The sequence below is a fragment of the Nothobranchius furzeri genome, chromosome 12 (genome assembly GCF_043380555.1).
Source record: "Nothobranchius furzeri strain GRZ-AD chromosome 12, NfurGRZ-RIMD1, whole genome shotgun sequence".
Classification (NCBI taxonomy): Eukaryota; Metazoa; Chordata; class Actinopteri; order Cyprinodontiformes; family Nothobranchiidae; genus Nothobranchius; species Nothobranchius furzeri.
Window position 1 is genome coordinate 22,430,104 of NC_091752.1, and position 14,118 is coordinate 22,444,221.

The 14,118-nt window shown below is 41.4% G+C and overlaps 1 protein-coding gene across 8 annotated transcripts in view; it reads left to right on the forward strand.

Moving 5' to 3' along the window:
• Nucleotides 1–14,118, forward strand: part of wdfy4 (WDFY family member 4) — a 51,920-nt gene that overhangs the window by 3,542 nt on the left and 34,260 nt on the right. For 6 of the 8 annotated variants that reach the window (XM_015944257.3, XM_015944262.3, XM_015944261.3 and 3 more), the window contains exons 3-17: nt 1,962–2,073; nt 2,574–2,698; nt 2,791–2,919; nt 5,284–5,473; nt 5,556–5,745; nt 6,460–6,620; nt 8,165–8,397; nt 8,471–8,610; nt 9,469–9,596; nt 9,715–9,816; nt 9,893–10,083; nt 10,955–11,667; nt 11,807–11,900; nt 13,744–13,958; nt 14,037–14,086. In XM_015944257.3, coding sequence (XP_015799743.3) covers nt 1,962–2,073; nt 2,574–2,698; nt 2,791–2,919; nt 5,284–5,473; nt 5,556–5,745; nt 6,460–6,620; nt 8,165–8,397; nt 8,471–8,610; nt 9,469–9,596; nt 9,715–9,816; nt 9,893–10,083; nt 10,955–11,667; nt 11,807–11,900; nt 13,744–13,958; nt 14,037–14,086 — 2,773 coding nt within the window. The remainder of the gene's footprint in view (nt 1–1,961; nt 2,074–2,573; nt 2,699–2,790; nt 2,920–5,283; nt 5,474–5,555; nt 5,746–6,459; nt 6,621–8,164; nt 8,398–8,470; nt 8,611–9,468; nt 9,597–9,714; nt 9,817–9,892; nt 10,084–10,954; nt 11,668–11,806; nt 11,901–13,743; nt 13,959–14,036; nt 14,087–14,118) is intronic. The other 2 variants (XM_015944259.3, XM_070542433.1) reach the window with 2 other exon arrangements.

A 14,118-nucleotide genomic window follows, 5' to 3' on the forward strand; every position in this document is an offset into this window, starting at 1 on the left:
AATAAAAAAATCAGTTTATCTTAAATGAAAATGCAACATCTCACCTGTTAACTTTCATGTTTTGGAGCAGAAAAAGAGCATAAAACCTAAATATTTAAAGCTCAGTTTGCTCCACTGGTTTACTGTGATGCTCACCTGTTCCAGCCAGATACCTGCATCATGGGGTTGATCTGAGCTGAGGAGGAGACTCCTGTTGTTTTGTTCATCTTCATCATAATAATGACAACATTAGATGACAACAGGTGCTCATATAGGTTTGTGCTGATGAACATGTCTGAGCAGCTTGACCACGTTGTTGTGTGTCGGGGAGGAAACATGACAGCAGCCACAGAGCCGTGCTGGTTTGAGCGTGTCGCTGCTCGCTGGAGTTATATCAGCTCTGTCTGGAAGTTAGTTTGAAAACTTTCTCTTTCAGTCGTGAACACATTACTGAGCAGCTAGAATCTCCGTTTCTGGGCTTCAGCGTCAGAAAACAGCTGAGTGAACTCGGCGCTGAGTGAGAGGAGTGTTTAGTTTGTCCGAGACAGCGGAGCTGCAGACACCTGCAGCAGGCGCTGGAAAAAACACAAAGGAGGGGGCGCGTCGGCTCTGCGCTAACGCCACAAAGCATCATGGGAGTTGAAGTCTTTGCGGTAAAATTGGCCAGCGGGCCAGTTTTAATATATTTTTGATATTTATCTCGCGGGCCACATAAAAATGCTCCGCGGGCCGCATCTGGCCCGCGGGCCTTGAGTCTGACATATGTCATTTAAAATATAAAAAAGATTAAAAAAAGATCAAACCATGTTCAAAATAAGCAAAAATAGACTATTGTAATAAAAAAATGCAAAGAAAGAGAGAGAGTGAGAATAGGAAAGAGGGAAATCAGTGAATCCTGGCGAAGGCAGAATAAGGAGATGGTGGTGATGAAGGTCACGTAAAAGCCAGCATTTACGGGTTGAAGCACCCTAAGAAGGTGTTCTAAAAATACAGGCCATTTACTGTTAAACAGTCAAATCATTATGACATCTATCTATCTATCTATCTATCTATCATCTATCATCTATCTATCTATCTATCTATCTATCTATCTATCTATCTATCTATCTATCTATCTATCTATCTATCTATCTATCTATCTATCTATCTATCTATCTATCTATCTATCTATCTATCTATCTATCTATCTATCTATCTATCTATCTATCTATCTATCTATCTATCTATCTATCTATCTATCTATCTATCTATCTATCTATCTATCTATCTATCTATCTATCTATCTATCTATCTATCTATCTATCTATCTATCTATCTATCTATCTATCTATCTATCTATCTATCTATCTATCTATCTATCTATCTATCTATCTGTCTATCTGTCTGTCTGTCTGTCTGTCTGTCTGTCTGTGTTTTTCAATTAATGAAATTAGAAAATTAAAAAAAGGCTATTTTTAAAATTTAGAAAGCCAATAATAAATAAATAATAATAAATTGCCTGTATTTGTATAGCACATTTTCTTGTTCTACAACACCCCCCCCCCCCCCCCCCCCAAGGTGCTTTACACCACAACCCATCTTTCACACATTCACTCACTGGTGGGAATGAGCTACATTGTAGCCACAGCTGCCCTGGGGCTGCCGAACACAGGCGCCACTGGTCCCACCAACCAACACCAGCAGGCAAGGTGAGTTACAGTAAGCATCTTGCCCAAGGACACAACAACTGCAACAGACTGGGGGACTCAATCCTACAACCCTCTGGTTACAAGACAGGCACCTAACTCCTCTACCACCACCATCCCATGAACCTAAATAGATGAATCAGACTAAATAAATCTTTATTTTCATGATTTGTTCTGCCATACAATCATTTGAATAAACTAATTAGCATAAAAAAGGATAACACACAATTTATCTCAAACATCTCAACATGTTTTTTCTTCTGTCCATCTGCATGATGCGCTCTCCTCTGACTGCAGGTTTGTGAGGATGGTGGCAGACCTGAAAGTGCAGATATAAAGGGGCTTGCAGCTCTCACTGCTGACTCTGTCATCCATAATATCCACAGCAGACTGGCAGAACGGCCCGCAGGTACTAACTAGTGCTCAGATCAGCAGATACTGTTAATTCAAGGCAGAGGGACCTTCTACCTCCTCTGCCTACTTCTGCTTTTTCTTTGAGTTCACTTCCATGTGAGATATTTACTTGTAGGGTAATTTTTTATTTGTCAGTTAAAACAGATAGCAACAGACTGTAAAATATCTTATTTTTAATTCCTGGTTTGAAGTTTTATGATATTTTTTTGTTCTGTCTGGTTATTTCATTTATACATAGGTACAAAAGAGAGTTAATGGGGGTGCATGTAAATGAACCTGGTTCATGATCAACCCTGGAAATGGGTCTTGAGATTGAAACATGTGCAAACCTTCTTTCTAGATCAAATGGTTCTGCTTTTATAAATAAGATTCAGGTTTAATTTTTAGTCAGGCAATAAGGAGAAACTGTATCAGTCCTGCTGCCTTTCAGTTTTACACATAAGTCTTTCCTTCTAATGCGCCTCAAGCATCACCAGACTTCTTTAACGTTTTCAGAGAAGGCGCGTGAGGAGGTGGTGCTGTTCCTCAAGAGGCCGGATGAGGATTTAAGCTGGGAAACGGACTCAGCTTTGGGGTGGCTGCTGTTGAATTCGCTTTTGTTTCTCACATCTGGCCCTTTGGTGAGCAACTATCAAAAATGATGTCTGGACCAGAAAAGAAAAGCAAGAACTTGGTTACATTCTGAAATCCCAACATTGCTGTTTGTGTGCAGGATGTGTTGTCTTGCATAAATCCAGGACTTCCTGCTGCATTAGTGAAATGTCTCTACCTGCTGGTGTGCCTTCCAGCTGAACAGGAAAACGCAGCCGTAGAACAGACTTTCCAGGAGCCTCTTACACAGGTCTAAAAATCTCTGAATCTCCTTTTTAATGCAGCAGCTTTCGTCATATAACAGTGCAAACAATTTTGGAAATGTTTTCCCTCATGGGCGCAAGATGTGATTGTTTAAGCAATGTAAGGGTATTCTAAATGGGCTTCTTTTATTCTCTCAGCTTCCATTTGTGTACTTTTATCTGACTGTTCAAAAATCTCTTTTTAAAATTCAGATATTTTTTCTTGTCAATGCAGAATTAAAATAGTGTGAAGGACGAACCTGTGATTTTTCCTCTATAAGATGTATAATACTTTATGTTAAAGAGCAAGTCACCCCCTACCAGAGTCTAACTCCACTCCCACTTCCTGTTTGAAAAATTCAACAAACGCTGTTGACTAATGGATTGAGAGGGCGGAGCCACTAACAAATACACACACACAAGTTCACAACGGCATTGTGACATCAAATGGTACCAGCTAACATCATAGATTACTTCTTAACCAATAGCGATGGCAGATTTAAATTCAAATGTAATGCAGAGGGGCAGCAGTAGCTCAGGAGGTAGAGCGGGTTGCCTCATGATTGGAGGGTCATGGGTTTGATTCCAGCTCCCGCCAGAGGTGTTTTGCTGTTGTGTCCTTGGGCAAGACACTTCACCCAATTTGCCTGTGTTGGTCAGAGGGGCCGACGGCGCCAAATGGCAGCCTCTCCTCTGCCAGACCGCCCCAGGGTGGCTGCAAAGTAGCTTACCGTCACTTACAGTGTGTGAATGCGAGAGTGCATGCAAGCGTCTTTGAGTGTCCTAAACAAGCGCTATATCCGTTCGATGCTGATGAGAGTTTTTACCTGAAGACAGTTTTAGGCGCAATATTTAAATTTCACTAGGATGCACTAAAGTGCCATATTATTGACTACATGTGTCTACAGCACAACTAGACACTCGTTTATATAGTTTATCAGCAAAAAAATGTGATTTGGGGGTGAGGTTCTCTTTAAAGTGTTGAATCCCTGAAAAAACATTATTTAAAATCTTATTTCTGATTATAATCAGTCACTCTGAGTTTTTAATGCAAGCTGAACATGAAGATAGTCTCCTACACCTATATCCTGCATTAGCTTCTGATAGAAAATAGACGGTGAAACTCTATGAGTAGAAAAGCCTGACAGATCTACGTCACACTGTCACTTAACACTCATGAACTCACTCATCTCGACTCGTGACAAAGGAGACTGTTGTTGGTTTAGCGTCCAAGAAGTCATCAGAGAACGTCTCGGCTAGTAGAATCTAACCATTAGCAACTTCACCACACAGCAGAACTCCTCCACGCTTGTGTTTTTTGTGGAGATAAAACATCAATGTTGGAAGTCAATGGTAGAGTGACTCTAAAACCTGCTGTCTGAAGATCAGCTGTGATGTGGGTAACCGCTAGCTCCTGGAAATGGTGCATCGTTGTACAACTATTAGAGATCATTGCAAATGTATTTATTAAACTTTTGTTCCACTCCTTTAAAAATGAGAATTTGTTTAAGTATTTTTACTTATTTATTTTTACAAAAACATCAACAAAGCAACTATTTGAATATATTTTTGAGCCAACAAAGTTCTTTTGAAACAGCAATTTGTTAAAGCACATGATCACAAGGGATGATGCTTTCTCAGTCAGGATTTTGCACAAGTATTTTTATTTTTATTTTGCATAGGGCTCGCTTTCAGATACTTTCCATCATGTGTACATTTTTTGGCCTAACATTTCTCTTTTATTCTGTTTTCTTTCCTTTGACAGACTCGGGACCTTATATTAAAAATTATGTCTGTGCCTGTCAAACTGCATTTTTAATGACTTAGTCAAGCAACTTAAACAAAAAATCTACTATTATTTAAAAGCTGGGAAGATAAAAGGACTACACTCAAATTTATTCAAAAGTAAAAATAAATAAATAAATAAATAAATTAAAATCCTCTGGATTGGGGAGTCCTGTTTGAGGTAATGTGACAGAAATATTCTGATATTTTCGGTAACTAAGACTAATTTCTTCTGTTTTATATAAGCCAGGGATCACAAACCGTGCAACCATATATGGCGCCCAAAGGCCATTTCTCCAAGTAGCACAAGTCTAAAATACAAAAAAAAAATTGAATCAGCTGCCATTGTTTTTAATCACTAATGCATTCATATGAATTGTAAAGCTCAACTTCCTAAAAATACATTAAAATTCTCTATTATACATGACGTTTAGTTCAAAGGTCCCTGTTCCCTTTGTGTGGCTAAAAACCCATGATGTAGCTCTCAGCTTCACCTACATCGTGACCAAGATATAGACTCATATTTTTTTCTTTTCTATTCTCAAATGTAAATTCAGTCAGAAATTCTTTCTCCTGCCATTTTCTAGATTTTTCTTCAGCTCTGCACCCAGCCAGCTAATGTGGAGCGGCTGGTGGAGACTCAGGAGCTGCAGTGTCTCATCATCGGGCTAACCTCCCTGTGGGACCAGACCAGTGCAGACTGGAGACACCTGGCCTCCCGTGTTCTCAAAGCACTTTCCGCTGTACCAACAAGCAATACTGTCCCGAGTTTGTTCGGTGAGGTTGTATTTTTATTTATTTATTTTTTGAATGGCCTGAATTTACAGCACGGTTTAAATTCTTGTGTTTTCCTTATCAGGCAAGAACTGTGTGCGAATCTGCATCCAGAACCTGTTGCACATCAGTACCAACGTCTCAGGATCCCTGCTAGCTGAAGTGGCCGTGGCTGTGTTTAGCTTCATAAGGGACACCTATCACCTCAGTCCAGACCTCTTCACTCAGTTTGACTCCAACGATGGCTACAAGGCCCTCGACTACATCCTGAAACGGTGTGTCATGATCACGAGAGTGAACGTACTTCCAAGTTTACAGCAAACATTTTTGGTAATTGCGTGGAATGTTGTGGATTGCATTCTCTTCAAAGTGACTCACAGAGATGTGGACTCGAGTCAGACTCGAGTCATTATTTTAACGACTTCTAACTTGACTTGATAAAATCTATAAAGACTTAAGACTTGACTCGGACCTGAACGCCAATGACTTGCGACTTGAATCCACTTGCATCTGTTGTCTTGATGACAACTTGAGCATATTTGATATTTTAGCACAAAAGTGACACGACATGGGCAAAATGAATGAATCATTCTTCGTTCTGGGTTTGATCTTGTTCTGCTGAACGCAGCAGCACTTTGTTTAGAATCAGTTTCAGTTGCACTTCCTGCTTGTTTGAGCAAATAAATGTAGCTTCAAGAAGCTTTATTTCTGGAATTTATTTATTATCATTGTCATTAAATTGAAGTTTGACAGATGACTTGAATATGACTTGAAAATTCAAAGTTAAGGACTTGGTTGTCTTTGACTTGGACTTGACTTGAAACTTGACTGGAAAGACTTGTGGCTTACTTGTGACTTGCAAGGCAGTGACTTGGTCACACCTCTGGTGACTCATGGAAGACTTTAGCGTGTTCTCAGCGTGGCAACGCGTTGATCTCTTCCACACAGTCAGGTTACCTTTTTTGTTTCAACTCTCTGTGATTAAAAAGCTGTGAGGATGGTGTGCCCTTGGACCAGTTCCAGCCGGTGGAGGAACTCCTGAACCTGATTGCATCCTTCACCCTGCTTGGGAAAACGGAGCTGAAAGTGGCTCTCTGTGTCACCAGTCCGCAGCCTGCAAGCTTTAAGTTTGACCCGCCCCTCACCAAAGGTAGGCCAAGCCTTCATGAGTGCTTGCTCATTGCTATTCTCTTGCTGACTCTACCCTATTATCTCTGATTAGACCACGAGGATAAACTGTGATCCATTCCTTCCAAACACATGCTCCAGTCTAAACCATCTAATTAGAATCACTTGCGTGGCTCAGCAAACATGAACTCGGGGAGGGGAATTTCTCCTCAAAGGGATCACACACTTCATCCCTACTTTGCACTTTTGCCCTCGTATAATCCACCCAAACTAAACCAACCCCCTCCCCCTGATTTCCCATAGACCCAGACTGCCCAGTCCTCATACCGCTGTCCCTCTGCAGTCCACAACACCCCTCAAGTTAACTGGAAACTGAGGTGATTATGTCTGAGATGATGAAGTGGAAGCTCCCCCTCTAACTCTGTTAAGATGTCCCACATTCGTTCACCACTGGCCTACAGCATCCAGCCATCTATCACAGACACACGTACACACTCTCCAGCACTCATAAATAGAGCATCCATAATACACACTCACACTCCGACACACACTTGGACACAGTCATCTATCACATTAAGGAGCAGATCTGTTTCCAGCAGAAGGGCCAGGTATCGTTTTTGCTAAGCTAATCTGATTCCAACGCAGTTAAGTGTGAAAATGAACATTATTACTAACCAGCTTTGTGTTTTCTTTACAACAAACAGAAGTATGTTTGGGAACCTAAAATCTAAGATTCCTCAGCATATTTTGACAGCCTGGCAAACAAACTCTATCATGGTAGATTATGCTTCTTTGTTTTGCATTCGTGGGTGTAAATCTTTGTTTTTATTCAATCGATGCACGTATAACTCAGTTTACTCTCAAGGTCCTGCATGTGCAGGATTACAAAGATTTAAATTTCTTACATGTTTTATGATGGCCGTGTTTGACCTTGTCAGAAAACAGTTTTGGAACAAAGAGGGAAATCTTTCGGTTAAAGGCGGATTTTAGCAGATTTTTTTTTTATAGATTCCTGTAACAATTTAGTCTGTTAATATTAAATAATCCGCCGTTACATCAGGAGCACTGCTTCAGATGTTGTCGGTTTTAGATTAATGAAACTTGTTTTAAAAGTTAAAGGGATACTTGGCAGTTTGGGCTTGCTTTTAGCACCCCCTGGTGTTGTGAAATCAAAAGTGAAACACATCTCGCTGTGCGTACATGATTTTAACACCTTTATCTAACAGCTGAAATGTCTCCTCAGCATTCCTTAGTTTCTACAGGAGCGGTTCTTCACTAAGTCAAACAAATCAGCTGTGTTCATGATCTAAAACATGCAGGAAATATGCTGGAAGCAGACTGCAGCGCTGGCAAGTCAGCTCCACTTTTCTAAGTCTAACAGAGGCCGGGTTGGCACTCTGAACTTGTAAGTGCGATATTCTGGCATAGAAGGCAGTGGGGGTCCTAGTGACATTACATTAACTCAAGGGTCATTTTAGCACATTCTGGCTCAAGCAAATAATTAACAAATATGAAAATGTTGCATAGTATACCTTTAAACCTGAAGAGACCTTGTCTTATTTCCAGGTTTAACAGTGAAGAACCTTCCTGCCTTCAGCGTGCTGCAGGCCTCTTTGCAGCGGTCCCAGAATTCTCTTCTCTGCTGTCAAATTCTTCAAACGTTCCAAAAGATCTGGCAGAAAGATCCAGTTAATTACTTCCTCTTGGAGTGGACTGTCCAGCCAATGACCCAGCTGGTCTCTTGTGTGTGGCGCAAACCGGAACCTGTCCAAAAGATCTTTTTTTCGATGGTTGAGCAGGTACAATCTCACCCACTGATAGATCACATTTCTTCTCTTTTTTTAACAGAAGTAACAGTAAAGTTTATTACAGGTGGTGTTTAGGTTGAACTACATTCCCCATGAGACCTTACGAGCTCTACTGGGTGTACTGAAGAAGAGCTGGGCTGGGACGTTAGCTGATGGAGTGGCAGGCGTGGAATTCAATGTGTTGGCTCTCCAGTTATTTCAAAAGTACACAAGTTTTTTGATGGCTCAGTTTGTCCCAAAAACTGTCAATTGTCATGGTTTTCTTCTTTGAGCTGAAAAGCACATTTATAAACCTGATTGTTTTACTTTAAAGTCTTAGTGAAGTTCATTGAGAAACATACCGGTATACAGTAATACCTTTACTCTGAGACTCACATGCAGGCTGAACATGAAAACTTTCTTCAACCCTTATATTCTGCATTAGACACCGAAAGAAAATAGGTCAGAAATAGCCACACCGATCTACATCGCACTGAAAAATGATATTCTTGGACTCACGCACGTTGGCTCGTGAACATGGAATACGGTTGATTTAGCAGCCAGGAGAGAGCAGAGCGTGTCTCAGCTAATAGAAGCTAATTGTTAGCATTAGTGACTCCACATCATGGCGGAATTCCTTAAGACTTGTGTTATTTGTGGAAATAAAACATCAATTTAGCGTTTTTTTTACCCAAGAAAGAAGAGCAAAGAGAGGCAGCAGAAGAGTGGCATTGCTGTTAGCCAATCAGAGGCAAAAGTTTACATATCATGAATAATGATGAGAAAAGAAAGGAAAAAATATCTTAATTCTTCCGGTTTCGGTCCTCACTCCTCTGACAAATCTCTACTTCCTGAAACAGGAGCGCCAGAGCTTTTTTTCCACAGAAAACGACTCACAAGGGATTCTTTCACACTGACCACAGCAAATTGACTGAAATAACAAGTGTATGATTCCTATAAACCTTTAAAACCTTAAAATCAAAGTTAATGACTGATAAAAGCAGCTTTTTACTAGAAAACAAACGTTTTGTTTTGTTTTTACAAACGGTTTCAATCTCAAACCAACTATTTGGTTTTCTGCAGGATGATTGTGCACAGCGCCATGCTGGCAGAGGTGTTGAGTGACTGGAGACTGTTAGAGCTGCTGCTCGGGGAACTTCGCAGGAGAGCAAAGATCCTGAGGAAGGCTGGTGTAATTCACCCCCAAACAAGTAAATCAACACATTTGTTTCCTCATGCAGTCACAGTGCTTGTTGGTCTAAGTGGTATTGCAGCAAAATTGGGATTAGGCAATTTATATCTGGAAATTTTCTTTCTTTTCCTCCGCAGACACCCAGCAGCTCCCATGTTTGGAGGACAATGAGCGACTTCTCACTACCTGGATGCTTCAAGTTGTGTCAACCCTCACTTTGCGTTCTATCAAGAATACAGGTGCATAAAGTCTCCAGCTCTTCTCTGGTTGTTTTACTTCTTCTATTTAATTTTAGTCTTTGCGTGTATTTCCCAGTGTCAGTGCGAGACCTGGGTATGGTTCCCTACATAAAAATCTTCTTGGACGACGACCAGTATCGCGTTCCCACTCTCAGGATTTTGGAGCAGCTTGCTGAAATCAACCCGGATGAGTTCATGAGAACGGCCATCGGAGCCCTCTGCTCCTCCACGCAGCAGGAGCTCTGCTTGAAGCAGGACCTTTTGCAGGTGCTTTGTGTGCACCGACCATCACAAACAATCGAAAACACACCCAGGGCGCCCATGCATGTGGTGACATGGGCTTAGCTGTAAATGCATTTTGCCGCCTACAGTAAACTCTAACAAATTGTAAAGCACTTAAGGAATGATAAGCTCATGAATTTATTTTCTTAGCATGTGGGACTTTGATGACATTATGAACAAATGCAGATTGATTTGCTGAAACTGGTTTAGCTGTTAACTCAGGACCGATTTGATTAGGCCAACAGTTCAGTGCTGTGGCTCTCTGAAGATTACCTCCTCTATCAGATCAGTGAATGGGACAGAGATCTTATTAAAGCCTAACTGAGTTACACACCTACTGTATGTGTCCATTTTTATAGATGGCAGCGAGAAGAGTGCTCGCTTGCACGTGCTGTTGCGCGCTTCTGGTTTGACAGCGTCTACACTCATCCTTGCACGCATGAGCCCGTGTGTGTGCGCGCGCGTGTGTTTTTTGTGCTAACGCGGTTATAGCAGGTGGCAATCAGATTGGCTACGACCTGGGCTGGCAAGTGTTGAGAGCCATTGTGATTACTCCAGTTTCAGTTAATCACATTTCCCTCTGCGTTCTGTCTCACACATTACCTAGCTGATGGATTAGCTATCTAAATTCAATAAAGCTAATGTGATTGTGTTCACCTCCAAAAACTAGTTACCAGAAATGATTTATGATTTATCTGTATGTTTCATTTATTTTTCATGACGTTGTTTTAATTGACTAGAAATACAATTTATGAGGCTAAACTAAGTGATTATCAAGATCTGTATCAAGAAGCAGAATTAGCTTGGTCTCGTGTGTTTTTGACATCCGTTCTGTCCTGGCCGTCTGTCTCACCAGTCTGTGCTGAGGGTCCTGGAGAGCCCCAACAGTTGGGACGCCTTCAGGAAAGCAGGAGGCTTCACAGGGCTGCTGTCTCTGGTGGTGGACATGGAAGGAGCTCTGTCTGAGCCTCCAAAGGGAGAAGTGTGGAAGACGTTGGGACACCAACAGCTGCTTGAGCTCCTCCTCCTCACTCTTCACATCCTGGCTCTGGCTGTGCATCTTCACTCAGTTAATGCACACGCTTTTCAGACTGGTGGCTTTTATGAAAGGCTGGCAGATGCTCTACTCCAGCTGGGCTGCTTCCACAACGAAGCCATCTCGAGTGAGAAATGGGATGCAGGGGAGTGGACTTGTCCCAGGAAAGCAGAGGACAACTCTCCTAGAATGAGCTTTTTCCAGTTTGTTGAGTTGGCAGAAACCTCTGCTGCTCCCACCTGTCGCTCTACCTCAAACCAGACAAATTTGCCGCTCAACCTTCGGACATGTCTAAGGCTGCTCTCCTACCTCGATCATTTTGCTACAGGGACCTACTCACCTCAGGCTTTGAAACTGGGACAGGAGGAGAACAATGTGTGTGATGAAGGAAAAGAGAGGCTACACGGACTAGTGGGATATGAAGGAGGCAATCTAGGACAGTCTCTTGTCCTGTCAGGATCAGGCCTGCAGTCCATGGAGGACAAAACCTCTGTACCCAGTAGTCCTGCTACTAGCATAGACACTCTTTACAGGTGGGTGTTTTTATTTACATATTGGACAAACCCTGGAATATTACTTAAGTACCAATTCCTTATCTGGACTCTGCAATAATAAGGTTATTGATGAGTTAATTGTCATGTAATAATAACTTTGTTGTTTGACGTTTCACAGCAGGTTCACATTTGATCAGATTATTCTTCATCCAGGAGCAATCCGAGTTATTATGACTCTTCTTCCACACGTGTACAGTCCTGATGACCCACAGGTGTGTTTTCAAAAGAAATGACTTGTTTTGTTCTTAAACAACTATTTAAGGGGACATATCATACTAAACTGACATTGTGCATCATTTTTGGCTTCCATATGGATTTGTACTGCCTCTATAAACATTCCAAACACAAACAAATCCTTCTATTAATATTATGTCAAGTATTTGGTTTTAGTAAATGTACCTAAAACAAGTAGTTTCGTAACCCACCTCATTTGTGATGTCACAAATGGGGATTTACTGGCATTAAAATACCTCTTACCTGTGAGAGAGAGCTGCTGCTGGAGGAATGGCAGTTCTACTCTGAGTCCCTCCCTGATACCAGAGCTTCTCATCTTATAGCAGCCTGGGCGGCAGTGTTGCCAGATCCAAAATCCCACAATATCGTACAGAGAGGCCTAAATTATCGTTTTTCAGTACAAATTATCGTACATTTTAAATTTGATAATAACGTTCTATAAACGACTTCTCACTCCAATATAATATACAAAGAAGGTGTTTTATATTGCCCTGTTTAATTAAACATCTTTAAAACCAGTAATATAATGCCTATAAACGTGCAGAGTGTGTCGGCACCACTCCAACCTCCACGCATTGACACAATATGCACATTTGCGCAGTCCTATTTATTTCATTTCTACATAGGTTAAACGCACGTGACAAAACATCACAGCAGTGGAAAAACTGACCCAATAAATGACAAAGCAGCCTGCTCACCTAGTTGCTGATCTCGATCTCCTCATCTGATTCACTGTCTGTCGCAGCAGAATGCCTTTAATCACCTGTACTAAGTGGTCTGTGCAATGTTGTGCTCGGCTAAAAAGCCACATAGCTTGGTTTCAGCATTTTTCACATCATTTTCAAATTTCTCTTTTTCATTAGTTTCCTGGAGACATTTAAGTATAGATGTCTGGTTTGGCGCAATGCATTTTACCCGTTCTTTGTGTTTAGCTCCCTTTGCGTGATTCTTGAGAACGGTGATTTCTGATACCATCTGGATGTTGCAGCAACGACAGAAAGCCTTGGTTTCGTTCCCCGTAACAGGTGCAAGCCATCCTTTGAAAATAGGGTCCAACTCCCACGCAGGACGATAAACTTGTGTCCGGTGTTGCTTTGCTTTACCTTCATCCGTCCCTTCTCTGGTTTTTCTTTTAAGATTAGAAGCCATTGTCTCGTCGCTCTGTCATCCTAGATTAGACTTAACTCGGCGCGCTCGTGGGCAAACAGCAAAAACTGGCGGGCCACTGCCACATTATATAACCTTACAGTTTCTCGCGAGAGTAGGCCCTATCGATGTGATTGGGCTATTTATTGTACAGATCCAGAGTCAGTTTTTGTAATAGACACAATAGCATAAACCTGTAAGCCCTGAGGTGAAATCTGACTTCAGAACAGTTTAAAATTATGTAATTGACTTGGGAATGCCACAGCAAAAGACGGTGTTACTAGATGCAATGTGAAATTATCGTACATTTGAGGATTTTTGAAACTATTGATCGTACATCGTACAGAGCCCAAAATTATGGTACAAATACGATAATTATCGTACTTCTGGCAACACTGCTGGGCGGGGAAGGGGTGGGCGTGACCAGCTCCAGCGTGTTTACGTAAAGCGACAAAGCCATGAAATGGCTCATTCCGGAAGGTGCTGGAACTGTTAAGAATAAATCAGCAGAAATCATTTATGTGAGAGGGATTTAGTGTAAAGAATGTCATTAAACAGGTTTTGTATCAACCATAGAAACGTTATAACTAAAGAAAAAAAAGTCATAATATGTCCCCTTTAAGATCTACTTGTATTAAGATGCAAAAACCACTACTAAACACACTTGTCTTACAGCTGTCCACAGAGGTCCAGTTTTCAATAGCATACCACATCCAGTCTATGGTGAAATCTGAGCAAAACCGCCAGATAATGTGTGAGGGGGGGCTGGTCTCTACCCTCCTGACCTACTGTCACAACATTTTGCTGGATCTGAACCACCCACTACATTTACCCGTAACACGAATTTTAGAGAAGCTCTCCTCCCAGGCCATCACGCACTCGGACTTCAGGTCAGATGTCTTCAGAGTTGTAGTTTCCACGTTTGTGTTAGAATTTGCTGTATTTGATTTGTGTTTGTTGCTTTTCAGGAAGTTCCTGTCTTTAGGAGATCCTCTTATGTGCTTATCTAAAAAAACAGGTAAGCAAATGCATCCAGAACAATTCTGTTTT